This window comes from Knufia obscura, assembly GCF_036327395.1.
Source record: "Knufia obscura strain CCFEE 5817 isolate CBS 148926 chromosome Unknown scaffold_17, whole genome shotgun sequence".
NCBI lineage: Eukaryota > Fungi > Ascomycota > Eurotiomycetes > Chaetothyriales > Trichomeriaceae > Knufia > Knufia obscura.
Genome location: NW_027042703.1, coordinates 59,973 through 86,934, shown reverse-complemented (window position 1 = coordinate 86,934; position 26,962 = coordinate 59,973). Strand labels below are relative to the sequence as shown.

Here is a 26,962-nt window from a genome sequence, read left to right as displayed (position 1 = left end):
TCCTAACCACAACTCGGAACGTCTTCGTAGCCCTGCATCGCGATCCAACTTGTACTCCATGGCGAAGTCAAGAGCTCATCCGCCATATCATCCGGGTGCCATTCATGTAATCAGGACGGAAAATATTTGAACATGACATGTAGACCACCACTCGGCTGTGCCAATGTACAAGCAATGCCAACACTTTGGACAATCACCCAAGACTGTTCCAGGACCTACATACTGCGCGGGAGCTGGTGCTCTGTTCCTCCAACCTCTAGCCACAGCAGCACCAACATCCACGTGGAGCTCTCCACCCTCTCAAGCTCACAGCGCGTCAATCAAAAGCTTGCACGCAATCCCACCACCAAACATACCAGCGACAGTAACAAAGCTGCTCACGGACAATGTCGACATCCCCGAAATACCATGCCCACTCGTACAACCCCCCGCCAACCTCGCCCCAAAAATGCTACAAAAGCCGCCAAAAATCGCAGCACCAACACTAACCGCAGGAGCACTCTCAACCACAACCGGAACCCGCTGACTCGCCAGCTTCGCCCCAAGCATAACCCCAGCCGCAAAGATAACATTGCCAAACCCACCGCTAAGCCCCTTTCCTCTCACCAAACTCGAAAGATGCCCCGCAATATCAGAATAAGCAGAAGAAACACCCAACGTCTTCTTCGACAACAACACAGAACTAGCCTGTGCAACCCCAATCATCATCCCACCAACAACAGGATCAACCCAGAAACTCCGCCCATCCTTCGAGAGGCCCAACCGATCAACAAGCGCAATCATCCCAATTAACATAGCTTCATATCCCAGCACAGCAGTCTCATCCTGCACCTTAAGCCTCTGCATAACCGTATGCTCTTTCACAGCACCATCCCCACTCTGCACACCGCTCGTCCGTCTCACCAACGGACTCAACCCCACAAACCCCATACCCCCCAACAACCCCCCAACCAAAACCCATCCCGCCCTCCCCATCCCCAACGCAACCTGCACAAGCACAGTCCCCGGACACGCCCCCGTAAGCGCCATGCCCAGCCCCTGCAACAACCCACCCACCAGATTCGCGTCGTAAGCTCCAAACCAGCCGTAGCTCGTGTTTGTCCGGTGAGGGAGTCGCGCGTAGCCCAGTTTATTGGTGATGTAGATGATTATTGCGCTGATGGCGGAGGCGGTAAGGAAGGTCTTGAGCATGTGGGTGCTTGTTAGGGAGAGTTGGGAGAGGATTATGGAGGGTAGGTAGACGGAGGAGGCGGTTAAGGAGGCGCCGAAGAGGGTGCCGGAGAGGAGGGGTGGGAGGGGGTTGTGGGGCATGTTGGGGGTGGATGTTGGTGGTGGTGTGGTGGCGTTCGTGTTGATCCAGTTCGTTGATGGTAGGACTGAAGAAGCTCCTCTTGAGATAGTAGTAGATCGTTGGCGTAGATGGCAACCGTCGATGCTCGTGTTTACCGCTATGAAGTACAGTACTTATGGATATTACTCCCCCTGTGAGAGGCGAATGTGAAGCCTCTCGGGGAAGAAATCAAACCTTGTTCGGCGACCATAGTCGAAGGTTCGGCAACGGCCTCTCGTCCGGAGAGTTTCGGGGAGTGGCGATTTCATGATGGTGTGCTGTTAGCGTGAACGCTTTGTGCTTGATGGCGCGGTGGGCCTGTGCGGTACAAAACCCCGTTGATCTAGACATGTTCGGTGTGGGCGATGCTGATGTGAGACTATCAGAGCTAAGGACATGTGAATGAAGTATCTACCTGAAAATCAATTCATGTCTGCCCACATCTTACCACATATCCTTTCGTGAGCACGTCCACATCCGCAACTGCAGGGCTCGATCGGCCGTTGAGTATGAAGGGAAGGCATTGAGCCAAAAAGACCGGTGCAAGATAGACTAGCATCCACAGCGATGTCAGGGGTTCTTAACAGACTGATACCATGTATGGTGCTGTAGATGGTGGACTCAACAACGAACAGAGGTAGTATTCTTCTGGCAGGACCGACTACAACGATGTACGAACGCAGGCACAAAACGTAGCGAAGAGGAAGAAATGGTGTCAAATTCTCAATGACTTTCATTGATCAGTTGAAACGAAGTTTCAGAAGTGCCATCCTCGGCATGAGGCATGTACTAGGATGTTGTCCAACCAAGGCACAAGGATGATGTGCTCCCGCAACGCACGCCGCATACCACATCCGAGCTTTAGCAGGAGACACAAGACAGCGATCAAGTCTGAACCATGCATCAAGTCTTGCCTCACGAGGCGTGGATGTCCAATTCGTGTCAACGGGAGGGATGGTACTCACTGTTGCTTATAGAAACCTGAGAGTGTGTCAGAGGCCTGCTCATGTCAGCTAATCTTGGCCGTAGAAGAGTCGTGGATGCCAGCCCTTAGACCGGTCAGAGCAAGCTATTGCAACTTCATCCTGCTGTGCTAGCATTCGTAGTTGCAGCCTTGGCCGCCTTTTTCGCCTTCTTGCGGGCTTTTTTGTCCGACTTCTGTCCATTGGAGACTTTGCCTGACTGAGAATCATTGTGTCTGCGCTTCTTGCCTGAGGACTGGTCTCCGTTTGTGAGTGTTGCAGACGTGTCGACTGGTGGCTGATCAATCTCAGGCTCTTCACCAATTTCGCCTTCCTCAGAACCTTCCTGGTCGAGCATCTCGATCTCTTTGGATATTGAGTCGAGCACATGGGCGGCGGCAGCAGCTGGAGGAGTAATGGTGGCGGGCAGTGGTGATGAGGCATTGTTCTTCTGTTTCCGCTTGGCCAGAAGTCGCTCTCTGAGTTCTTTCTCTCGCTGGGTCATATCTGAAGCGCCATTGCCAGCCTGGCCACCGTCAGCTTGCACCGACACCTTACCTTTTTCTCGTACCAGTGAATGCTGTATTATCCTCGCAGCTGCTTGCTTGTTTAGGGTTGTGCTTGGCTTTGCGGCGGAGACCTTCTCTTCTGCTTCTTTGACCTTGGCAAAATATTGTCTGACACGTTCGAGCTCTTTGAAGACAGGATGCTCTTTCGCATCGACGCCGTTCACCCTCAGGTATGCTGCCGCAGGTTAGCAGAAGCGCATATACTTCGCGAAGAGGACGTACAGAACAACAGAGACTCAATCGCGTAGACCACTGTGATATTTAATTTGGCTCTGTCCAAGATGGGTAATCTCTTAGTAGTGGCACTGAGAGAGTCTTCGAGGACAGGACTGAGCGCTTCTTCTAAGCCTTCGAGGTTGCCGTCGAGTTGGTCAATGAGATCAAGCAGCGCTTTGCTTTCCATTGTGTCGGGCGAATGATCGGTTCCAAAGACCAGAATATGGTTTAGTTCGTCTGGTATGCGCCGAAGATCCAGAACGAGAGTTGAAGGTCAAGGGACGTATCAACACTTTCGCCCAACTACAAAGTGTTGATCTGCAACTTCTTCAACTGAGAGGACTGCAAATATTCGTGCCTCAGGCACACTAAGAATTTGGGGAAGGCAAAACCTCGGATCAAGCAGCGCGATGATTCAATATTGATCTACTGGATTGCACCTTCCCGGCCGTTGCAGCTGCTCTCCCCAACTACTTTACAGCAGCGGTCTGCGTATCAAGGATGTCCAGCTATCTGTACTCCGGATGAGGTCTCTTACCAAGGTCCAGGCCGGAGTCAGACCTTGCAGATCGATATGGCTACATCGTGAACTACATCTCCGCACGAGCCTCAGCTCGAGGAGATGCGTATCATCAATACCGAACTTAGGACGCTCACAAGCATGTAGAGGTTCTTCTTGTCTGATCCTGCGAGAAAATAGTAGCCGTCCGGCCAAAGTACTCTCACGCTTCTCAACGATGAGCGCTTCGCAAGCGTGGTGGGAACCAGCAGCCACTCCTCCACCAGAGGATGGGAGCAATGCAAGCCTCGACTTTGAGAAAATGGATCCTGAGACTGTATCCGAGGACACAGAAGAGTTGATGACAAGACGTGTACATATCTTGGGTACTGGCAGTATTGGCACGTTCGTTGCACATTCCCTGAAAGTCCTACCAAATCCGCCTCCCATCAGTCTGCTCCTCCATCGACCCGAGTTATACGAGGATTTCAAGGCTGGCAGCCGTATTGTTCGCCTAGTCAACAAGAACACCGATATCAACGATGAGCAGACCGGCTACGATGTGGATCTTATTCAAGAGAATGGGACCTGGCGACACATCTCGCATAATCCTCGTACAGAAGAAGGCGACCGTAAGCCACTTACTCCTCCCAACGCAGCAGAAAAGATGGAAAGCGGTGAGGTCTTCATCTACACCCTGATTGTGACAGTGAAAGGTCCTGCTACAATCAAAGCTCTGAGATCTGTCCAGCACAGAGTCGACCAAAGAACCACAATCTTATTGATGCAAAACGGCATGGGCCAAATCGATGACCTCAACAAACTAGTCTTCACTGATCCTGAAACTAGACCGACCTATATGCTTGGAATCATCTCACATGGCTGCCACATGCAGCGCCCGTTTGCAGTCGTTCATGCTGGTTTCGGCACCGTGGCACTCGGCATCTATCGAGACACAGATAAATATCCTTTACCACCTAGAGGCACCGACACAGCTACCCCCGATCTTTCCGAAGCTGAGCGTAAAGCCATGTACCCGACCGACAAGGACTTATACTCCAATCTGTCCTCCCGCTATCTTCTCCGAACTCTGACAAGATCGCCCGTCTTAGCTTGCGCCGCATACCCATACCTTGATCTGTTTCAGCTTCAACTCGAGAAGTTGGTCTCCAACTGTGTGCTGAATCCGCTCACTGCACTCCTCGATGTCCAAAATGGCTCCATGCTCGAGAACCCTCACCTGACAGCTGTTCAGAGGCTTTTGATTGCAGAAATCTCGCTTGTGATACGTGGTCTTCCAGAACTCGAAGGTATACCCAACGCACGAAGACGCTTCTCTCCAGCACGGCTCGAAAATCTCTTCCGAGCCATTAGCAAGAAAACAGCCAGCAATTCGAGTAGCATGAGAGAAGACGTCCGCAAGATAAGGAGTACAGAAATAAATTATATCAATGGGTATATAGTCAAACGTGGGGAAGAACAAGGCATCAAATGTGTGCTCAACTACATGATCATGCAGCTGGTCAAGAGCAGAACCTTCCACGACACGAAATCACCTGACGCATTTGTGCGCAACGTAGACGAGACGCAACCGTCTAGGTCTTTCCGGCCCTATGGCGCTGTCAGCATGGAAGCTGAGCGACAGGATGATGCCGTCGTTCTTGAAGACACCAGTAAGCCTCGCGAGGCTGATGGTGCTGGACCACCTCTCGATTTCAGGCCTCTTGAACCGGAAGAGAAGGAGGGAGACCGGTAGGGCAAGGACCTCGTTCTTAGCGGATTGGACGCTCATGCCGGCCGAAGACACATCCATTTAAAACGATATGTGTAATTTGTGTGTCCGCCGGATTCCGTGCGCAACATGATTGCAGTCTACGGCTCCCTCATGTCGAAATAGAGATGGCTTGCTGCTCAGAAATGCCCCGATGCATAGATGACAGGTTATGCAGCAGTACTGATAGGGGGAAGAGCCTGGCTCAAGGTGGTGGTGGCATTAGAATTGAACCAGGTACTCCCTCTCATGCACGGTGTCTTACATGCTCGCACATAGCAGAACTCCATCAAGGACCTCGTTCATCTCCACTTGTCCCACGAAGCTCAGCACCTACCCACTCAATGGCTTCTGACCATGAATCATCATACAAGCAGCCGAATCTGTCTGTCAACTCCTTCACCAATATCCGACCAGCATACTTAGCCCACCACATCCCATCCAATCGACAAAGCAATACAGCCCAATACAACAAGACCAAATTAGGATATGGATCTTCCTTTTTCACCGCATCGATAAAGTCCGGGCCAACCTTGCCAACCCAGCTGATTGCTCTCTTTCGGTTGAACAGATAACCCTTCTCAAGCTCGTCAATGGCAATTTCGCAGATCAGCCTACTGTTACCTGCTGCGTATTTCACTCCGAGCTGTCGGAGCCGCCTCAGCCTTTCTGCGTCGCCAGCGACAGGCACACAGTCCGGAGAAGAAAGCTGCCCGAATATCGACCCACAAGGACCCATACGGATCTCGTCAGTGTTCATGTCGACTACGGTATGGATACCCTTCATCAGCCCGTACATCTGTTCCAGTACGCAGTTCTTGGCCCCTGCTTCCCGGTGCAAGAGTGGAAGCACGACAGCTGTAGCTAGTGTTAACAGCGAGGCGATGAATACAGAGGTCCCACACGACGACGTCGTTATGGCAGTCTGCAGCGCCGATACAGTCTGTGCGTGGTAATGCGATGCTGCTTGCACGTAGTCCTGGCCGGAGCTCGGCGCGTTGCTTGTGGGTGCGCTCGCAATATGTGCGGCAGTCAAAGCGTAGATTGCATCCATCACGTAGATATCCTGCTGGGCCGCAACGATGGCATGGTCACGCAGCAGGCTGACTTGCGTAGATGTGAAGCTTTGGCATGTCTGTGTGCACCAGTGGTGGGCTAAGAGGAGCTCTAGTTGCCGATTTATGGGTGCTGACACTGAGTGCAACGACGGTGGACTGAGACTGGATGGATATAGACATTCGGTGTTTCGATCTTGACAGTTGGAACACGTTGGTTTCCGTTCGTCGCATTTGACGCGGCGACGTTTGCAGGTTGTGCAGCCGGTGCGGACTTTTTTATGCGGTTTGTTGCGCATGTTTACTGTGGATAGTAGAATTAAGTCTTGATTAGGTAGGTACGCCAATGTCAAACCTCAAATGTCTCTAGAAATCAGCCAACGCCTTTCCAACCTCTTCCTTTCCTTGCTTTCAATAGCTCTAACCGTGTGTTGGCGCCGGATGCTGGACGCCTGAAAATGAATCGGTGGGGGCTACTCCGTACCCTCATCGTATCAGCGGCATCTTGGCGAGTATGTTCCCCATGCCCCTTCGCAGAGACGAATCCTCATTCTCATCCTCATCCAACTCAATATCCTTGACCAAGCGGTCCTCACCCCTGACTCGTGACAAACCGTAACTGAACAGACTGAAGCTCAGAACCATCGACATCGTGGCCGCATCGAACACATACAACGGCCACTCATGATTCATGAGATAGCCATCCACTATTCGAACCAGTCAGTCAGTCAGTCGTTCATCACCTCACAAAGACGAGACAAGCTCAACTCACCACCCATACAATACTCCACAACCCGAAAAATATTCCTCACCCCAATCAACCCACTCATCACATACAGCATCCCCATATGCCCCTCCCACTTCCAATTTAACACCCTCCCCTGCCTCCCCAGCATCCGTCTAAACACCACGTGAAACGCCCCCCCAACACCCGCAAAAACCCCAAACGCCACGATCTGCAATATCAGCCCGCCGAGCACGATATTCCCGCCTACATTCTTCGAGGCGCCGGCGGCAATCACACCCGCGCCGATCGCCTGCACGATGAAGCAGGTTATGTCGCCAAGTACGAATGTCTTGGTTATCCAGGTGGAGCGGAGTGGTGAGTACCGTTCGCCGTGGGTGGCGCGAATGATGCGGCCGAGGAGCATGTAGATTGAGGCTGCGAAGAGGACGGGGGCGAGGAGGATGCAGAGGACTTGGATGATTTTGAGGGGGGTGGAGGTGGGGTTTGAGGAGGAGAGGGCGCGGGTGATGTAGCCTGTTGTTTCCACTGGGGGTGTTGTGTCAGTTGGTCATGTATGTATGTATGTATGTATTGGGGGTGACGAGCGGGGCTGGGAAAGCTGAGCTGAGGTGGGTGGGTATACTCACTGATGCCGCCGATGATGAAGGGGATGCAGAACCAGGCTCGACATCGAATGAGTCGGAAGGTGTTGGCAACTGTTAGGAGCGCGAAGATGACGGCGAAGGTTGTTGCGGCTGGGATGGAGTCGCCGTTGTTTAGAGCTTCGGAGTTGGCCATCTTGCTGGATATGGTGCTGTAGTTGTCTGTTATGCTGTATACGAGTCTGGAAGTGATTTCGTATTGTTTGGGGGACTCGGTCACTGGATATATACCTTCATGTTATGATAGTTGTTCGCTCTCGTACTGATAGGCTTGATCCTACCCAGCAAAGCCATTTGAGGCTGGCGCGGCGCAGTGCCAGTATTGTCCATGTCGACTGAGGACATGATCGTCGACTCACCGAATAATTGCATCGCTATTTGGCATGATGCTCATCAGTATAGGCGTAGATACGCATGTTTGGATGGGTGTTAGCGTAGGTACGAGACGTGCGAGTGCGAGTGCGAACGAAAATGGAAGATAGGGGGCTCAGTCGGGGTTCTGTGCCGATCAGGCATCCCGGGCATTTTTAATTGGGCAAACATTACGAACAGTACATTCGTTGATGAAGCAAAGCGCCAGAACCTCGCAGCTGTTATGATCACATACGAAAGCGACGAAAGCAGGCAGTATGTCGTCGAGAAGCTGCTGCTGTGGTATTTACAGACAGAACTCGAAGCCGCGTCGAAGCGCCTCGGAGCCTCCTTTTCTCACAGCAAGTCTGCCGAAAGCTCCAAGCACTTTGAGGCATCAAGTCCTGCCTGAAGTTCGTGCTTGGCACGGTGCCTTGGCTAAGCCGCTTTGCTTGCTATCCTGCCTCGAAAACCTTTCTGCGGTTGTATGAAAACATCAACAGAATAACAGTCGCGGCATCTTAATCTTAGTTGTACATATGCTGATGATACGTTTGCGCGCAGACGCAGTGGCGGCGGATGATGAATGACATGTGCTTAAATATATATGCACGCTTCACTTCTCAGTAGACCTCCCCTTTTTGTAACAACTTCACTGCTCGTATCAAACTCCGACTTAACGTTGCAAGCAACTCTTCCAGTCTCCAGTCGTGTCTAGAGTGGGTATGGGCTTTTGGCGACACGGGAATGGAGTATGGGCAATACGAAATATGGCCCTTCATCGTCCCTTACACTTATGACGAGTATTTACCATGACGTCCCACGCGCAGTGCCGTTCTCGTTTTTCTTCAGGTCTTTCCCACTCGCCCTCTTCACAAGACCCTGCATCAGTGCCTTGAGCCGCCGCGGTTTCTCCGTTGAGGTTGAAGTTCCGGTCGCCGTGGTATGCGTCGATGTGGGTGTTGGGGGCTGAACTGCGACTGCTTCATTGGCTAAAAAGGGGCCGGGGTTGTCGTCTGTATTGCCATTGTTGTCGTAGTCAACGCCTATGCGGCGGGAGTAGTGCGGCTGGATTTCGATCTTGCGTGGTTGGAGTTGCGACTGGGACTGTGGTTGTTGCTCATGACGAGGTGGATGGCTGGCCGTGATGGAGGCGTGAAATTGTTGCGAGCGATGGGGTCGATGGACTTGGTGAGGGAGTTTAGCACGGGGTTGCTGGTTGGTTGTTGTGCTTTGGTCACGTCGGTGATTGAGCCTGGGTTGTATGTATGTGGCGCTGGCGGTGCTTCGACCTGTGAGGTCTGGGCCTTGGTAGAAGGGCTCACCTGCTGAGGTTGAGGTGGATGTGGATGGGAAGTAGCTGTATGTGGGTGCGTTTGTGGGCATGGAGAAGTTTGATGTTGTTGGTGGTTGGCGTATGCTACTAGACTCTGTCGGTGGGCTTTGCCGTCTAGGTCGGGCTGGTGGTGATCGCGGTGTGGCGTTGTCGTGTCTGTCCGGGCTCTTGGGCTTGGGTTGTTGTGGGCGGGGAGGCCCACGCTTGTGTTGGCCGAGCTTTAGCGTCTGCTTCATCTTTGAGAGTGCGGAGGTCTCCTCGTCCCATTCCATGAAGGACGTCTCCGGGTTTGCTGAGGGGGCAGTGTTCGGTAGGGTCTGCAGTGGCGGGGTAATAGGAGCCGTCCTCTGAGGGCGATACGATGCACCGTCGTCGAATGTGGCGTAAACTGGACTTGGGACTGGTGGGCTGATGTCCTTCTTGTTGGGAGGTCGGACCAGTTTCAGAGCTGGACGTTGTCTGGATGTTGAACTTGTGGTGCTATAGGCTCGATGCCGTTGAGCTTGTGCTTCAGGTGACCTTGGTGACATCGTGGCGATTGAGGGCGGTGATACAGTCTCTGGAGTGGTCATGGAGAGAGCTGGGGTACACGGTCTTCTGCTGCTTGACTTGGTCCTGGTACGTGTGTGTTGATTCTGCGATGTTGGCTTCGGCATGGGTAGCTGAGCTATGACATGCCTGTTCGAACTTTCTGCATACTCAATTGGATATGTTGTGGCCACAGGTGCGGTATAGCCTGGTACCTCTTCCTTCGAAGCAGTTCTGGCTACTCGAGGCTGGCCAGACCTATACTGGCTTGGCCGAGGCAGTGGTGATGACTGTGTTGGATATGGAGGTGAATACATGTTGAGACTACACCTTTTGTTTGGAACCACGGGCTGATCTCACAGGACTAATGTGCTCGAAAGAGACGCATTGGCTTTGAAAATAAAGTCTCCCTGAAACGTGCTCGTCGGAGGGAATTGAGGTGAGCAGGCTGCTGAAACACACGAGATATGTACAATCGAACGAGCATACCACCGAAGCGCAGTATGGTTGCAAAAGACAAGGAACGGTGCGGTCTTGAGCCATCTTCCGGACTCACCCAGCTTTTGTTCTCGACTGTGGCAAGCTTGATGGGTACCTCAGAATGGGTTTCGGGACGAGATTGGTATTTTGCTGCTTCAATGACAGATTGGGAAGGTCATGGACATGGATGCATAGCATATCGGCCAATTAGTCGGGTCCCAGGCCGTGGAATGTACATGCATAAGTAGGGTGCAGTCAACACACCCGGAGACAACACTCACAAGTATATCTCGAGTTCACAGAGTCGAAACATGGTGCTAATGCAGACGCCAGCCATAATATTGGTCCCAGTACTCTGGAATTGGTTCACATCGAGCCAATGATTGTGTACTGTCATGTTCAAAATTGGATCGACGATGATTTCAGTCAAGAGCTGCTGCATCGTGTCTATTGCAGGTCATTGTAGGTCATCGCGGCGTCAACGATAGGTTCTTGACACGTCGAGACGTGCTTGTGCTTACCTAAAGCACTCGTGTTCGTGTCGGTGGTGTCTACCCTCAAGTTCGCATGCACCAGCAGGATATTTTCGCTTAGCAAGGGTACTTCGATATTTCAGGCGCAGGGTACGTCTTTCCCGTCAACCCGATCACGTCCTGCTGTTTAGGTAGTCCAGATCTGCTGCGATTCGACGTGCATGTTGCGCGCATTTGCGACTAATCTGACAATCTGCGAACCATATGCAGAACCACGGACGCTGTAAGTGCTTCTCCATATGGCACATGTCAACCTTGGGGACCGAGTCTAGACTTACCGTCCAGAAAGGACAGTGATAGAGGTGCAATTCGCGAGATCTGCTTCGAAATACCTTGAGCTTGCCATGCCCAAGGTGACTAAATGCTTATGATCACAGGATATATTCCAGATCGATACGACCAGGAGCTTGCTGATCATACAGTCATATCCGAGATTCAAGAAGAGCAGAAGGACAGGTCGGGGTTGACTTGGCGATCCTGTATGGGAAAGTGCTTTCAGAACAACCCCAATGACAGCTCGGGCATTTTTCCAGGTAGTAATTGGTGTAAACAGCACGGTCGACAAGGATGGCCTTGTCGGCAGACGAAGAGCTCGCGGCAGGAATCTGGCTCCGAGGTTCCTGCTGCAGCCAATCCGGTTACAAAAATCCTCCCTTGCCTTCTGGCTGGAACGGAAACTACCTTTGCGTCTGCAAGAATAACGCAAGAGCAGGATGTGTGGAGAGTCAGTCTGAATTTGCGTCAACAACATTCCTGACAATGTGCAACTTACATTATCTCTCGAATCTCCCTTCTTGAAGTCAAGAATCATACTCGCTTCGCTGTTAATGCAGGGGTGACGTACGGCTTGCGATGGCCGGCCATGAGCCTGAAGCTAACCCTGACGTGGATGAGATGCCAGCTCATCATTCCCAGCCTCCCGGAAAAGCCAATTCGTGTGTCCGCTCCCTCTACGGGATTGCTACCTCGAAGACAGCGATGATGAGACCAGAGTGAGTCGTGTACCGGTATTGCATTGATGCCTGTCTTACAGTGAGGCGGCGGCCACCTTTCTGGCCCGGCGCTTCAGCGTGAGAGCATGGCTTGGTGAGCTCCGATAAATGGTGTGAGGCTGTGCGCCTTGATTTGCAAATCTACAAGTTTGTGCGTTCCTCATCCAAGCGACAGCGAGCACGCGATTGTTTCTCTCGGTGTTCGATTTCTCACACCGAACATAGCACCATTCAATCTGAATTCTGCATCGCAATTTTCATCTCTACAAGGTCTTCGAGACGATTTGGGCGGCATAGCGATTGACTTTCGGTATATTTACAGCTTGCGACTCATCCAAACAGCTCTACCAAACCAGGAGAATTGTCGAGACCTTCACAAGCATGAGCAGGGAGATGATTAGGTGAAACAACAGCTCACACATCTACGAGATCATCGATATCCTAAGTCCCAGGCGGTGTGGCTGAGCTGCCAGTGAGGCGGAAGAAGGTGTGAGAGATCGGGAGAGTTGTGGGTCCCCCGGCCGTCCAACCTCGTCACTTTCGCAACTTTAGCCCAAGATTCCCAAGATTGACAAGATTTTGGGCAGTTAACCAACCACCACATATTCGAACCACTTTGCTTCACACCACCATGCTGTGAGCTCTGCTCTTCACATTCAGAAAACGCCTAGCGCACAGCCCAGCGACTACCTAGACCGGGATAATTTTCTTCGAGAAACACCAAGTTGACATAGCTGCCTCGTGCGCTTGAGGGCGCCAGCAGTCGCATTGTCTGCATATCCCGATACCGACACCTCTCGAGCTGGCATAGTGAACCAACATTTTCAAACTGCCAGCGACGATTACGACGAGCGCTACAACCCCGACAAATACCCATTACCACAACGCCAACAACAGAATCCTCAACCTCTTGCTCACCGCCCTCCCTCTGCAGCTGGCTCAAGCAGCGCAAGATCATTACGACGTACTCCACGACTACAAGAACGACTTGCCAGTTCTCTGCTAGTTCCTGCTCAGCCTGCACCGACATCTCTCCCAGCTGAACCACCACAAGCCCAAGCCCAACCACGTTCTACACCACGGGAGCAGGTCACGTTCACAAAGTCCGGCTCGACAACCCCTCAGAGCTTCCAGACACTTGTCCAAGACGAGTTCTACTGGCCTCGAAGGACTACGCGAGTTTCCCGTCGAACCCACGAAGCTATCCTCTTCGCTCTCGAAGCTGTACGAACTGGCCGTGGTGTGGATGCACAGCAGCTGACGGTGGATCGGTTGGAGGAGGAGGCTCGCATGTCGGACATGTACATGTCCAACGCGCAAGGGTCTGCCCAAGCCCGGCAACAGCAAGATGCAAGAGCCCAAGCTGAGGCTGCAGCTCAAGCACGCATAACCACTCCTCGTCAGATCATGGCAGCTAGGACTGCTCGTGAAGCTCGGAAAGCAGAACAAGAGGCGAGGCAACGTCAAACACAAGAGACGGACCCTTCAAGAAGGAGACAACAGGAAAATGTTGTTGGCGTTGGGGCTGATCCCAGGCGCCAGCAGGCACAATCATCAAGACCTCAGTATTCCGAACCTGAAACCGCTGCTCGGATACATGCAGGCCAGAGTGTCACAATTGGTGGCAGATCTGATCCAGTACCGACGACCAATGGTCTTGGTCCAAGAGGCGGCAACACGGCTGTGAACCAGGGTCAGCCTCGGCCCGTCGCATCACAGCAAACAACACAACCACAAATGCCACCCCTATCACAACCTGGGTACACGCCAGGCGACGCTTCTCGTGTACAACGCAATAGAACAGAAGCATACGAGAAGCTCGAAATGCCTGCCGTGGCTGGCTCAAAACCTCCGCAAACGCAAGACCAAAACTACACACAACCATCAACATCACTACAACCTGCTAGGACTGGCTTCCCTCATGCTTTCGAGCGATGGGAGACTCTATCTTCGCACTGGGAGGGACTGACCTCATACTGGATCCGAAGGTTACAGGAAAACACGAACGAGCTGGATGGCAAGCCAATTGATAAGCAAATGGCTAGGCAGATCACTGACTTGTCCGCCGCCGGTGCGAACCTGTTTCACGCCGTTGTAGAGCTCCAAAGACTAAGAGCATCTTCGGAAAGAAAGTTCCAGCGATGGTTCTTCGAAACTCGCAATGAACAGGAACAAGCTCAAGAAAAGCTTGCCCAGCTACAGGCGCAAGTCCAGCAAGAACGCCAGAACCCTCCGCAGGCCAGTAGCGCCTCTGTAGACGCTATGCGAGCTGAGAAGAACAAAGCCGAAGAACTGGTGCGGGAGATGCGAAGAGAGCTACAGATCAGCAAAGAAGAAGCACGACGAGCTTGGGAGGAGCTTGGCCGACGAGAACAAGAAGAGCGCGAGCGCACTATCGCCCTTCGCAGTGGTGAGCCGACGCTCATTGGAGGCGTACAAGTCCTGCCTATGCAAGGCCTGTCAAGTCGACACAACACGACGAGCTCGCAGCGTCCTGTAACACGAGATGGTCCTTACCAAGGTGGTCCGACTGCGACTCATATGGGTGGTCAACAGCCACCATCGAGAAGTCAGACCACGCTCGAATCGCCCATACAAGAACAAGCCCAGTTCTACTATCAACCTGACACTACCTCTTCAACAGACACAGATCCTTTCACAGAGGCTGCCCGCCAAACAGAACCACCTCTCCCTCTCCGCCACGAACCAGATACAAGATTCGTACAAACAAGCAGTCCAGCAGCAAGACAACCCCCCACCACCCAACAACAATCCCTCTCCGCCGCCCGCGCAGCAGCAGCCGCATCCCCAGCCCACAGCCAACGCTCAACCCACAACCGCTCAGACGTCCCCTCCTACATCCCCAGCACCAGATCCGGCGCAGGCAGCGCCCAAAGCGAAGAAGAATACCACATTGGCCCAGACGGTCAATACCTCCGCGACCCCCACGGCCGCCCAATACCCTACCGCCAACCCCTAGGTGGCTACGAAGACATCGCAAGTGACGACGAAGACCACACCGCAGATATCGAGCGCGAAAGACTCCTAGCAGAACAATATGCCCACCGCCAACAAGCAAGCTACCGCACATCACCCGGACAAGCGCAACCCCAATCACAGTCTCCACAACAACACCTCCCCTCCTCCGCCTACACAGCCGCAACAATAACACCCCAACCCCAACAAACTCCCTTCTTCGAGTCCTCCCCTGGAGCCCGTACAACCTCCTCCACCATCTCCCCCATAACCCCCCAACAACAACCCCACATGGCCAACCGCCTCACATCGCCCATGCACGACCCCGCAGACTACGAAGGCGCAGCCTACGGCCAAGACGAAGATCTCGAACAGCAACAAGAAGAAGATCAAGGTCACATGTACCCGCCCCCAAGCGGTCAAGCCCCCATCACACCTCGCCACCACGTCCCCACGCGTCTAAGCGATATCCTCGAGGAACGCACGGAGCCGAGTAGGAGTTCGGCGATAAGTAACACGCCGACTACGTACTCTGAGACGCAGAACTATCCTCAGGGGGGCGTGTTTGGGACGAGACGATAGAATCCGTTGAGAGTTAGTGCGGGTTATAGGAGGGGGAGGTTGAATGGGTGGTTGGTGGGAAGGGGCGTGGTGGTGGTTGAAACGGAGAGGCATACACGCAATAAGATGCAAGCTAGGGTTAATAAGAACAAAAGGGCTGCGATACATGATTGGAGGATGAGCAAGTATATTGCTATGGGGTATATGTTCTTTTGAGGACATGCGGGGGACGCCGATGAACAAAAAGGGGAAACAGAAGATGGGAAACAAAAAATCGGAATTTCACAATCGTTTGGACAAATTTTCAGCGAGCAAGAACATGAGAGAAGCGCTTTGCTGCATGCAATGGAGGCGCCAATCTGAAAATGTACTTATAGAGACGAATGATGACAGCATGGAGTTGACCTGGCAAGGTCAAGGAAGGACTTCTGATAGCACGCAACCAGAGACAATAATGTGTAAAGGTTCATTCTGATCCATTCTTTTTTGACTCTTCCTATGGTTTCGCCAATGATGATCCTACACCAAGACTCGACAAGAATGACTATGCAACAATTTTTCTTCGCCAGCTCTTCTCCAATTATGCTCCTCCTACTCCTGTAGCCATCTTCGTCCTGGTGTAGTCATCTGCTCTTCGTTGCTAGCTGAACTTTTTGGGTTTCGAATCTCAAGCCGACGGTTTATGTATGCTCAACATGTTGGTGACTAGGCCGAGTGATCGGTCTCAACATAGACCGGGTCTCTGCACCAGCAAGTGCTCGAAAACGGGTTATACATCGCTGGGTTGCCTCCATTATTGTTGCATTTCATCCCAGCGCAAGCCTCAGCGGTCATGGAAGCGGTGTGTGGGTCTGGCGCCGACAACCCTCTCTTCTCTTGTTCTTTTTGCATAGCCCGATCAGCAATAGCCTGTCCTGTCGTAGCGCCGTTACCCATGCTCGAGTCTCGCTTAGCTGCGCCAGGCTGCTTAGCTCGAAGGACAAGAGATGTGCTAGCCGTCGAATTGAGCAGGTTGATATCGACGAGTTTGTTGCTGCCAACAAGGGAGGTAATTGAACCGTTCTTGTCCTGAACCCAGTAATTGATGACATCCGGGTTATACATATTCACAGCGACAATTTGACAATCAGGGATATATGTCTGAGCTGTACCATTGTCGACATCCTTCGGCCTCAGTTCAAGATCTGGCTGTGCCTGACCACCGATACCGTCGCAAGGCAAGTCTGTGGAGGCGTTTAGCATCATTGTTGCAGCGACAAGACCATTGAGTTGCACACCGAAGGACAAAACTCCATCTTGGAAATGTGGCATGATTGACCCGACCGTTGCTGTATCCTGTGGCTGACTCGCAAGAGATTGGTCAAGGAGCTGCGGCGTGATGTCGGTCTTTGGCGGTGGCACATATGTGAAGTTGGTGTCCTTGGATAAGGGCTCGACAGCTTCAGATCGTCGAAAATTGTTCCTCTTGGCTTTCAAAATCTCTTCGTACGGTACCTTTCCAGTAATGCCGACCTCCTTCATGCTGAAGACATATAGGTAATCCTCCTCACGGACGCAGGCGCAGGCTTGTTGCGGCAGTCCGCTAATAGAGACCTCGAAGGAGCGGTGACCGTATGGACAAGTTCCAGCAATACATTTCTCGAGGGGTACGAAGTACTGCAAATTTGTTAGCTGGTATTGATGGACATTGTCTAGCTCATACCTCAGATTCAAGGCCATCGAAGAGATGCCTGTGTATCAAGAACTTATCCATCTCGCTTTTAGCATTGATTGTGGCCTTGAAGTTGTCCCGGTCGGTGTTCCATTCTTGCAACGCCCGCATAAACGTTGCTGCTGGTGTGCTCGGAGTTGAACTTTTGTCTTTGCTGGAGACAGGGAAGCTCGTAGCACCTAGCATTAGGACGAAGAGGAACAAGAACATTGTGTAACAATGCTTGGAAGGCATGACTGATGGTAGATATATAGGCCAAAAGCTGTACAAGGTGTAGTAGAAAAGAAGGTGAAGGTTAGGAACGCAAGGTGATGGGATGATATAGATCGAAAGAACAGAGGAAAATTGATAGAACCGTCTAGGCAGAGGACCGACCGAAGAAGACGAAAGCTTTGTCTTTTTCGTTCAGGCAAGTTTGATCGTGACAAGTCCCACGTGCTTTCCATGTGGCATAGACATTGCTATTGTGTGGTAGGCACAATTTGCGGAGTGAAGATCGTGCTTGCGCAGTGAACGGTTGGCGGTCTAACATGTGAAAATGAATGTCATTCGAGAAAGAAAGAACTCCTGTGGAAAGTGCTGCAATGGTATCTGACGGATGAGACAATTAAAGGAATCCCATAATGGGTATTGAGGCCGCTGCCATGCAAAAACCGCGGAGGCAAGCACGCTGCTTCGGAAAAAGGGTGAAAGAAAAGATTGCTGGTGTACACCAAAGCTTGCATTGAATATAAAGTCGTGACTGAGATAGGATAGAATATCGACTGTTGCTTGCTGTCGAACGGATGTTTCTATACAAATAAGCAGAAGAACAAGCTTCACTGAGAACAACGTGAACATGCCATGAATGCTGAGCTCAAATATTGTTCCAGCAAGCTCGGCGATTTGATGGTCAGATCATTCGCTGTCAAAACATGGGTCATGAGAAGAGCGCAGCATTTGCTTGATCTTCGACTAGATACTCACTGAAGCATACGTGCGATCTCAAAGAAGCTCTTCTATCTAGTGTCCGTGATACATTCACGTCGTGGTTGAGGGATGAGTGGGTGAGGCGACCAGTTAAATTATTGTTGAGGAAGGTTTGGCGAGACCACAACTCATTCTGCGACAGGGAGCTGCAGCCATTCATTTTACACCGATATGAGCTACATGCGTCGCAATACCACTCGAAGCAATCATGATGATCTCCGGTTCCGAGACATACTGCCAACTAGTAGCTTGTCTCGGCTACAAGACGACCTGGAAATGATGATGATGTGTTGTTGAGATGTTCTTCGTGTTGTGCCAAAATGAGTGTGGCTGGTCGCTAGTTGATGAGACCAAAACCCAACCACCACACCACCAGCCCAACCTCTCGAGCACGAACTGCCGCTGTCGCTGCTCGACCTTTTGATATTGACTGCTTCTCCCTGCTTACTCGTCATCATGCATTCCTTAGCTTTCCGACTAACCTTGTATTCCGACCAAACCTCACGAAAGTAATGAACCAAGCAGCCATATCCCCGATACAACAAGTGAAGGTAAGTACGAAAGTGAAGAAGGAAGGCGCGAAGGACCATCACTAACAAGGTCGCATAGCATTCCCGCCCACAATTACAACACGCAGACTCTATACTATCCTCATCTGCAGGCTATCTCTCCGAGTATGCTTCAGACGCTTCAAGTTCACAAAGTGCCAGAGGCTACGAGACACCTCCGTCAAGGGTGTCAACTCCTACCCACAGACAGATGCAGGAGTCAGAGATGACCCTTCCTCAAAGACCTCAAGCGGCCGTGCCTGCCCCATTAACTGTCCGCCAAAGCGCAAACCACTACGGTCGACCTCTCGATGCCCTTGGAAATGGTCACCTCAGCCCACCCACCCCCGGGGTCGACGACACTCCTTACATTCGTTTCGCACTTGAACAGTTGACATTTGATGAAGAGCTTGCAGGAAGAGGCAGACACAGCTCAGAACTTATTGATTATCCACAATCACAACAGACTGCGCACCAGCAGCCTGTACAGTCCACCCCCACACAACACCAGAAGCAGAGACAGCCTCCACAAAGGCCGATACAGTTTCCGCGAGCAAGCTCAGAACAGCGGAGGGCGAAGACTGGCGAGATCATGCTTTTACCTTCCGACCCTCCTCGAGACCGACACCAACTCGGATTTGTACCAACACCATTACGACTAATATCTCTCGGCCCTCTTGTATTATTATGCTTGCTGATGATCGCCGCTCTCATCTTCTCCAACATCTACGCCCTCACGAACCATGGTCTGTACGACTACGACAACAACTTCACCCCGCGGTACTTCGTCTTCGAATACCTCCCTCCAATACTGGGCATGATCATAGTATTCTGGCTATTTGTGGTGCAAGCTGCGATATACAGAATCGCCCCCTACTTCACCATGTCCAGCAAAAGGCCGAGTTCGAAAAGAGACGGGATACTACACACTACGCCCATCACTCCCGCCAATTTCGTACTACCCGACTGGAGGTTCTTCAAGCTTGGAGAGCCAATGATCGGAGCAGTCTTGACCGGCTTTTGGCTGACCAACTGGACAATACCACTACTCAGTTGTCTCTACGGGACGCAGTGGTTCACCAACGTCGGAACACCGCGCTTTAGATGGACTCCTGTTCAAGGTCTTGGCTGGTTCATCGCCTTCCTCTACCTCATCACAATCGCCGCCTTGATCTACTGCATGATCCGGTTCAGGAGACGCAATTCGGCGCTGATGTGGGACCCTACTTGCCTGGCGGATTTGATCATCCTCTTCCAGCGTTCGAACATTCTGCCCGACTATGTTCGCTCGGAGACGAAAGAGGATCTTGCCGCCGAGATGCACCCTCGATACTCCAGGTTGGGCTATTGGACCACAAATCAAAGTCCTGACTTCTTTTACGCTGTGGGTGAAGCAAACCAGCCATATCTGGAATTATCTACTTCCTCCGACAAATATGCCAACGAGAAGATGGATAGCTCAAGGTCGTCCAGGGAATCACAAGAAGGGCTGAGAAACTCCCAGGCCAGCTCGTTCGCCAGAATGCTTCATTCACCCTGGGTCAGACATCGATGGTGTCCATGGTATCTGAAGGACAGCGCAATCTTGGCATGGGCTATAACGGCTGTCCTGCTACTCGTTGCCTTCCTAGCGGTCAGTTTTGTCAACCGCGCGGTACAGCGTGGGTTCTCCCCCATGCTACCCTCGACAACTCAGTCGAACGGCTTTTCACCAGCCAATTTTCTGTACAGCTTTCTGCCTAGCTTGCTGGGCATGTTCCTGTTCTTGGCCTGGCAGCCGATCGATGTATATTTTCGCGCTGTCCAGGCATACGCCAACCTCTCCGAGCATGATGGTGCGACTGCTCGAAGGTCCATTCTGCTGTCCTACAATGCTCAGCTTCCTGGTATTGTGTCATTGCGAGCAGTAATGAACCGCGATTGGAAAGTGGCGTACTTTTCTCTCGTCTCGGTCATGGCAGCCACGATACCAGTACTTGCTGGTGGGGTCTTCACAGCACTATTGTTCGCTAATGGCGAGGTGTGGATGACAGCTTCGTTCCCAGGATATATTGCTCTATGTGTCTTCCTGGCTATCTACGCCCTCTCCTACCTGATCATCTGGCCAACACGCTTCCGATGTCTTCCTCACTCAATCAACACAGTCGCAGGCAACTTGAGTTTCTTGTATGCTTCGAGGCTACTGAAAGACTCCTCAATCCGCAACATCAGAACAAAAGCCGACTTCATAGCACGACTGGACGGCCGTGTTGGTACTGGCCTGACTGGTGACGGACGACGAGCAGGACGTCGCACAGAGAAACAATCAGACCAAGAGTCGAGATATGGCTTCGGCATCTACACCGGCGTTGACGGGAAAGAACATCTCGGCATTGACCGCATGCAACGACCAGGAAGCGGCGAAAACCTCGTTGTAACGAGTCGACAGAGCAGGTAGGACCTCACTTCCACGTTTGTACAAAAGCTCAGCAACCACTACTTCATACGACGATTGTACAACATCACGCACAAATAACGAGAATGATTACATACAGCATTGGATGGTTCACAGGAGTTTGGATGGACATTGGACATACGGATTGGACCGGCCAACCCAGGATAACGGATCACGACACGCCCAAAAGCATGATTTATGAGCACACGGTCTCGCCGAGATTGGATAGATATGGATTATGGTAACACTAGGACTTCTGCACATATGTGATTGACATGTGCATACTGCATTATGATACCCAATTGGTCTACGGACAAAGTTTGGAAATAGCAACGCAATGATAACTTCTTGCTCACAAAACCCTTGGTTCTTGATATCGAGTGACATGACATACCTGTAATGATCCTCTTCATGTCGTTGCGTAAGTGATACTAATCATACTACTTTGCTTGCGGCTTCCATAGTACGCGATACATGCTTCGCCGGTCTCAATGTACCACTCCATATCACGAACGTGTGTCCTTCCCCATTCTTATTTCCCACAGGACTCGACTGCCTCGTTTTCAGAGCGCAATGTAATACAGCCCCGACGTCTTCGCTGCCGAGAACGCCTCAGACTGCGGTCTCATGCTATGCGAGCTCGATACGACTCCTTGGCCAACCAACTCCTGCTTCAGCATCAGCAACTGGTAGTACCGTTCATTTGCGCTCTCTATCGAATCTGGTCGCGTTTTCCTGATTCCTGTATCTTGTGCTTTGTTACAATAAGCATCATACCTCTCGTTTGCTCTGTGAGTGGTGGTGTATGCCCAGTCTACGATGTATTCTGGATCGCTCCTTCTCTGTTGATTGTTCGCGACTTTTCGTGCTGCGGGTTGCGCCTACCTCACTGCGTCTTCCGGTCGTGGCTTCCTTTTCTGGATCCTAGTGGTTTCTGCCTCGCGCAATGTCGGTGAGTCGTGCCTTCATCGTGTTCTGTTCGTACATTCCTCGTTGCCATCCTGGTCACGCCTCCCTTGCGCAAGACAGCGGGTTGTGCCTTCACTCCTTTGGAAACTGCGCCTGTATCTTCATGAATTGTACCTAGGTATTTCTTCACGTATGCAGTGCTTTCGTGACTTCGCAAACAGTGCCTGCCTCGAACCATGTAATGAGCCGTGGCTGCGATCTGCTGTTGCTCGCCTTTCCGCATACTGTAGAGTGATTGCCAATGTTGCTTCCACGGACAATTAACCTTGTTGGACGCTTTCTGGTTTTGCATGTCGCATCGCCTGTCGTTCGTACCTTTCGTAACGTCGGACGTACGTCTTTCACAGACGTCCCTGCACCTAGAATATGATGTGGTTGCGGCGTAGTGTGATACTCCATTCATCTCACTCATCCTCCGCTTCAATCTTCTTAATCCCTTTCTCAACCATATCGGAGATCTGCGCCCACCTCATCAGACACCTTGCCCGCCTCCTCTTCGCCACCGCCAATTTCTCCTCCGACGACTTATTCTGCACGGCAGCAACAGCAGATACAGTCCCGAAGTATTCGAGCAGCAGATCATCCACGATCTCATTCAGCACCATCGTATTCTCCGTCGCTAGCCCTCTGCCTTTCTCGAACCAAGAAAGAATAGTCTTCTTGTACTTCGACTTGCCAGTCGGCGATGTACAGGCTTCCTCCGGATCAAGTCCCTGCTCAACGACTTTCTTCCATTTTGCGCGGCCAAGGACGAGGAGCCATGCGACCATTTCAGTTCTGTAGCAGATTGAGCCGTCGTTGTGGAGGGTGTAATCGTTTAGATAGCCGTGTTCTTCTAGTGTGGAGGTGTCGGCTGGCTTGAGGCTCTGACGTATGAGATTGTCGAGCGGGATCGAGTCGAATGTGTTTGTGGAGTCTGGGAGGAGGAAGCCGTACTCTAGCCAGAGTGCGTCGTTTGTGTGGGCGCCGTAGCAGAAGAGGATTTCTTTGGTGGGTGGGATGGGCGAGTCTGTGGTTACTGTGAAGCCTGTTGATGTGTATCTGGCTTTGCAGGGGCGCTGGATGTCATCTTTGGTTGCCGCGGATGTAGCTGTCTCTGGTGAAGGTGGTGAGGGCATGTGATTGAAGAGGTCCATGAATGGACATAGTGCCATCGCTTCATTTGGGTCTGTGGGTGGTTTCGCTTTGTGTTTCTGCGACGGTGACGACGGAATGTAGTAAAAGCATCGAGTATTAACTAAGCACCATGCGTGTAGGTACTTAGCAAGCTGTTCGTCATCCTCGGTAATACGCAGTTCTGGGAGCGCCTCCGCAACACTTTTGACATGTGCTACCACTTTCTCAATCATAGCATCGATCTTCGCACTTTCGAGGTTACATGAGGTATGCCACCAGCTGCAGAGTCCTGGTGATAAACAAAAGGGAGGCCACATGTAGAACGTGAAGTCCGTGCCGTCGGTCCTGATATATCTTCTGTTCGTACCGCGTCCGTGTTCGAATTCGTCGCTGATACGCCGTCGCTTCGGCAAGTGGTCGCCAGTCAAGCCTCTCATTTCTTTCTGTGGCTTGGGAGTCGGCCTCCCGAGCTTCTCCAAGATCTGTTCACTCCAGAAACCCCAGAATATGGGCATGCTCTCGACGAAATCGTCAAGTCCGGGCCATGTTGCCATCCAGTGTTCATACTGATGTAGGTCTTCTTTGCTTCCGAATGCAAAGAAGGCGGCTAGCTGTGCGTGAACAGCGATGTGCTTCCTCGCAGGAATGCTTAGGAAAGACTCTGGAATTTTTGCTGTGGTGAAAATGTGCTTCGTGGGAACATGAATGAGCTTCTCGCCGGGTTTGAACTTCTTCGTGGTGTAAACACCGAGCCCTGCACCTGGCACATTTCTGGGCTGGATTGCAGGATGGATGGTAATCCCGTTCGCTGAGCAATCCTCACGGAGGGTATTAACCGCTTGATCTGTCATTTTGAGGTGAGATTGGACGCGTTGGTAGTGGTCGGAACCAGCGGAGGCTGGGGCTTCGGTAGACTGCTTGGTCTTGGCTACATCTCGTCGCAACTGGCCTTGCGCAGGTATTCTCACTGTTGGAGCCTTCTCAATGTCCAAAATATTCGTTTCGAATTGAGTATCGCCATGGCACAACGCTGTTCTTCTTACCTCCCCGACATCGTGCGTCTACATGAACGTACGCACTAAACATTCACAGGCTTTTCATGAAACGGTGCTCATACAGAAGGAGCAAGGGACTGTTAAACGCAGTGATACAAGAATAAGGGCTGCACATTGTATAAAGCTATTCTGTCCGCGTAACATTATCAGTCATCGCGATTTTCCAGTAGTGGGTAGCTTCCGGGCAGTGGAACGGGTCGCTCGACTTTCCCTTTCGGTAGCGCTACCACTCGGCATAAACTTCTCAGGAGCCCGGTCTTGGCAACCCCTTGAGCACCGGCGTTCACTCGCCTCTTTTTCTTTATCTGTCTTGCGTAGGTCGCGAACAACACGATACAGATCCTACTTCAAGCGGCCTCGAGCGTCACTCAGTCAAGCTCACTGTATACATGTGGTTTGCCATGTAGCTCAATGTACCTCATCTTACCTAGCCTAGAGAACGCGATTGATAGCTCAAGCATGAACTCCCTCACAGCACGCTGAGAGCCTTAAACGCAGATCACTACCACCAACGCCAATGTACAGTACCCGATAACATCTGGCTTCGATTCCCCTGATGAGGAAAACGATCATGGTTGCCATCGAGAGCACGAAAAGGTTCAGTCATGGAAGCTCTGAATTAGACGGATGCCCGCCCTGACCGTCAATTCAATATAGGAAAAGAACCAACAAACAAGCTAATTGTGCAGTCTATCGAACCTGTCGTGTAACAGCCTTTCGCTCACCACTTCGGTATCTTCGGGGAGAAATCTGGTTGAAACTTTCTCATGTAGGTAGTGTCATCCCGTTTCCGAAGTCCACAATCAAGATACTGCCGGTGAAGACGCGCCAACCCCTCTCTGTCCAGTTCTATCCCTAGGCCGGGTGCAGTGGGCACATCCACGCCACCATCAACCCACTTCAGGGCGCCATCGACAATAACATCCTCATCTCGAGGCTTCCACGGCCAATGAGTATCGCAGGCATAATCGAGGTTCTGAGTTGCGGACGCCAGATGCGTCATGGCGGCAAGTGAGATCCCCAAGTGGCTGTTCGAATGCATCGAGAGACGTATACCCCAGGTCGCGCAGATAGCCGCCAGTGTCTGAGACCTGCGCAGACCGCCCCAGAAGTGGTGATCAGATAATATTACCTGAACCGCACCTTGCAATATCGAAGGAGGAAGGTGGGCGAAGGCGACCACTGCCATATTCGTGGCTAAAGGCATGGAAGCCTCCTTGGCCACAGCGGCCATACCCTCGATTTCTGGGGCTGGATCCTCAAGGTACTCAACCATACCTGTCAACTCCTTTGCAACCCATTTTGAGGTCTCCACGGTCCATGCAGCGTTGGGGTCGAGTCTCAGCGGCAGACCAGGGAATGCGCTATGTAGTGCTTTGATGGCTTCGACCTCCTGAGCTGGTGGGAAGACTCCGCCCTTGAGCTTGATCGCCTTGAAACCGTACTCGTCAATGATCTTCTTTGCTTGCTTGACTACACCTGCAGGGTCAAGCGCTTCGCCATACTCGTCGTCCGGCTGTCCTGGATGTCCTCCCCATTTGTAGAAGAGGTAAGCCGAGTATTGGACGTTGTTCCTCACTCGACCACCAAGCAGATCACAGACAGGTATGCCTGCAAGCTTACCTTGTAGATCAAGGCATGCGACTTCGAACGGGGAAAACACCTTGTCCGCTACAGAGGCTGTAGTAACCATTCCGGCCATGCCATCGCCTCCGGTAGTTGTGTCATCAACGAGGGACTGGACGCAGATATTTAAAATTGCATTCGTGTCGTGAATCGAGAGACCTTTAAGCTTTGGTGCTACCTTCTGTAGGCGCTCCAGGTGTGTTGAGTCGCCATATGACTCGCCCAAGCCATATGCGTCGTCCGTTACCACCTCGATGATGCTACGTAACGCATAAGGCTCGTGTACACCAACGCTATTCAGCAGAGGCATATCGTGAAACGCGACTGGCGTGATGACGACATCCCTGATCTTGGCGGACTGAGACATGGTTGGCGGTTTCGAGATCATCTTTTGCTGTTGTTGACCTTTCTACTTATCCTCAAAGTGAGTGATAGGCAGTCGAAAGCTGATTGCTAGTACGGTTGTCACTCATTTGTACCTATACACATACGGCAAAATGCTGGTCAAGGCCGGCTCTCCATGTAAATTCCCATGGGCACTCGAAGCTCGTTCCGCTTCTGTTGTTCTTGCGGAGAAACAGTCATGAGCGACCTTACCCGTGCCGACAAACACCGAGCAACAGACAACATCAGACTACGGTCGCAAATGCACCGATTGATCGCAGTGCTGGATCCTGCAGAGCACTGACCTCTCGACCATATCCTCAGGTTGCAGCCGAATCTCCACGCTTGTCGCACATGTTCCTCGCGCGTGATGCAGTGTCTTGCCGGCATTCCTATTCGAATGCCTCTGGGCTCGGATAAGCACCACCAATGAGAGTGATTTCCGCTCCGATGGAAGGACGTAACCGAGCACACGACCCGGCGGAAGGACCTCAACCAGCCTTCATCTCCATCTCTAGCGCGTTCAACCCCGTGGGAAAGACTTCAGGCCAAGACAACTCCACCATGAAACCAAGTATGAATGGGTCGAGATCGCCCAAAGG

At 51.8% G+C, this 26,962-nt stretch overlaps 11 protein-coding genes across 11 annotated transcripts; 3 read left to right on the top strand and 8 right to left on the bottom strand.

Annotated features, from left to right (window-relative positions):
* Positions 1-306: 306 nt before the first annotated feature.
* PMZ80_010329 (uncharacterized protein) lies at positions 307-1,311 on the bottom strand (the record flags this gene model as incomplete). Its single annotated transcript, XM_064878719.1, has 1 exon — positions 307-1,311. One exon carries the CDS (start codon positions 1,309-1,311, stop codon positions 307-309), a length of 1,005 nt encoding a protein of 334 aa, XP_064725413.1.
* Positions 1,312-2,410: 1,099 nt separating this feature from the next.
* Positions 2,411-3,264, bottom strand: PMZ80_010328 (uncharacterized protein; the record flags this gene model as incomplete). The annotated part of the gene is made up of 2 exons (XM_064878718.1): positions 2,411-3,036; positions 3,084-3,264. The coding sequence occupies 2 exons, from the start codon at positions 3,262-3,264 to the stop codon at positions 2,411-2,413; spliced, it is 807 nt and encodes a 268-aa protein (XP_064725412.1).
* A 550-nt stretch (positions 3,265-3,814) lies between these two features.
* PAN5 (2-dehydropantoate 2-reductase (Ketopantoate reductase) (KPA reductase) (KPR)) lies at positions 3,815-5,332 on the top strand (the record flags this gene model as incomplete). The annotated part of the gene is made up of 1 exon (XM_064878717.1): positions 3,815-5,332. The coding sequence occupies one exon, from the start codon at positions 3,815-3,817 to the stop codon at positions 5,330-5,332; it is 1,518 nt and encodes a 505-aa protein (XP_064725411.1).
* A 304-nt stretch (positions 5,333-5,636) lies between these two features.
* On the bottom strand, positions 5,637-6,401 carry PMZ80_010326 (uncharacterized protein; the record flags this gene model as incomplete). Its single annotated transcript, XM_064878716.1, has 1 exon — positions 5,637-6,401. The coding sequence occupies one exon, from the start codon at positions 6,399-6,401 to the stop codon at positions 5,637-5,639; it is 765 nt and encodes a 254-aa protein (XP_064725410.1).
* A 487-nt stretch (positions 6,402-6,888) lies between these two features.
* PMZ80_010325 (uncharacterized protein) lies at positions 6,889-7,927 on the bottom strand (the record flags this gene model as incomplete). Its single annotated transcript, XM_064878715.1, has 3 exons — positions 6,889-7,109; positions 7,175-7,675; positions 7,777-7,927. The coding sequence occupies 3 exons, from the start codon at positions 7,925-7,927 to the stop codon at positions 6,889-6,891; spliced, it is 873 nt and encodes a 290-aa protein (XP_064725409.1).
* A 1,022-nt stretch (positions 7,928-8,949) lies between these two features.
* On the bottom strand, positions 8,950-10,323 carry PMZ80_010324 (uncharacterized protein; the record flags this gene model as incomplete). The annotated part of the gene is made up of 1 exon (XM_064878714.1): positions 8,950-10,323. The coding sequence occupies one exon, from the start codon at positions 10,321-10,323 to the stop codon at positions 8,950-8,952; it is 1,374 nt and encodes a 457-aa protein (XP_064725408.1).
* Positions 10,324-11,871: 1,548 nt separating this feature from the next.
* PMZ80_010323 (uncharacterized protein) lies at positions 11,872-15,569 on the top strand (the record flags this gene model as incomplete). The annotated part of the gene is made up of 2 exons (XM_064878713.1): positions 11,872-12,011; positions 12,746-15,569. 2 exons carry the CDS (start codon positions 11,872-11,874, stop codon positions 15,567-15,569), a joined length of 2,964 nt encoding a protein of 987 aa, XP_064725407.1.
* A 684-nt stretch (positions 15,570-16,253) lies between these two features.
* PMZ80_010322 (uncharacterized protein) lies at positions 16,254-17,469 on the bottom strand (the record flags this gene model as incomplete). The annotated part of the gene is made up of 2 exons (XM_064878712.1): positions 16,254-17,204; positions 17,251-17,469. The coding sequence occupies 2 exons, from the start codon at positions 17,467-17,469 to the stop codon at positions 16,254-16,256; spliced, it is 1,170 nt and encodes a 389-aa protein (XP_064725406.1).
* Positions 17,470-18,740: 1,271 nt separating this feature from the next.
* PMZ80_010321 (uncharacterized protein) lies at positions 18,741-21,213 on the top strand (the record flags this gene model as incomplete). The annotated part of the gene is made up of 2 exons (XM_064878711.1): positions 18,741-18,779; positions 18,838-21,213. The coding sequence occupies 2 exons, from the start codon at positions 18,741-18,743 to the stop codon at positions 21,211-21,213; spliced, it is 2,415 nt and encodes an 804-aa protein (XP_064725405.1).
* Positions 21,214-22,583: 1,370 nt separating this feature from the next.
* PMZ80_010320 (uncharacterized protein) lies at positions 22,584-24,146 on the bottom strand (the record flags this gene model as incomplete). Its single annotated transcript, XM_064878710.1, has 1 exon — positions 22,584-24,146. One exon carries the CDS (start codon positions 24,144-24,146, stop codon positions 22,584-22,586), a length of 1,563 nt encoding a protein of 520 aa, XP_064725404.1.
* Positions 24,147-25,071: 925 nt separating this feature from the next.
* On the bottom strand, positions 25,072-26,343 carry PMZ80_010319 (uncharacterized protein; the record flags this gene model as incomplete). Its single annotated transcript, XM_064878709.1, has 1 exon — positions 25,072-26,343. One exon carries the CDS (start codon positions 26,341-26,343, stop codon positions 25,072-25,074), a length of 1,272 nt encoding a protein of 423 aa, XP_064725403.1.
* Positions 26,344-26,962: the final 619 nt, after the last annotated feature.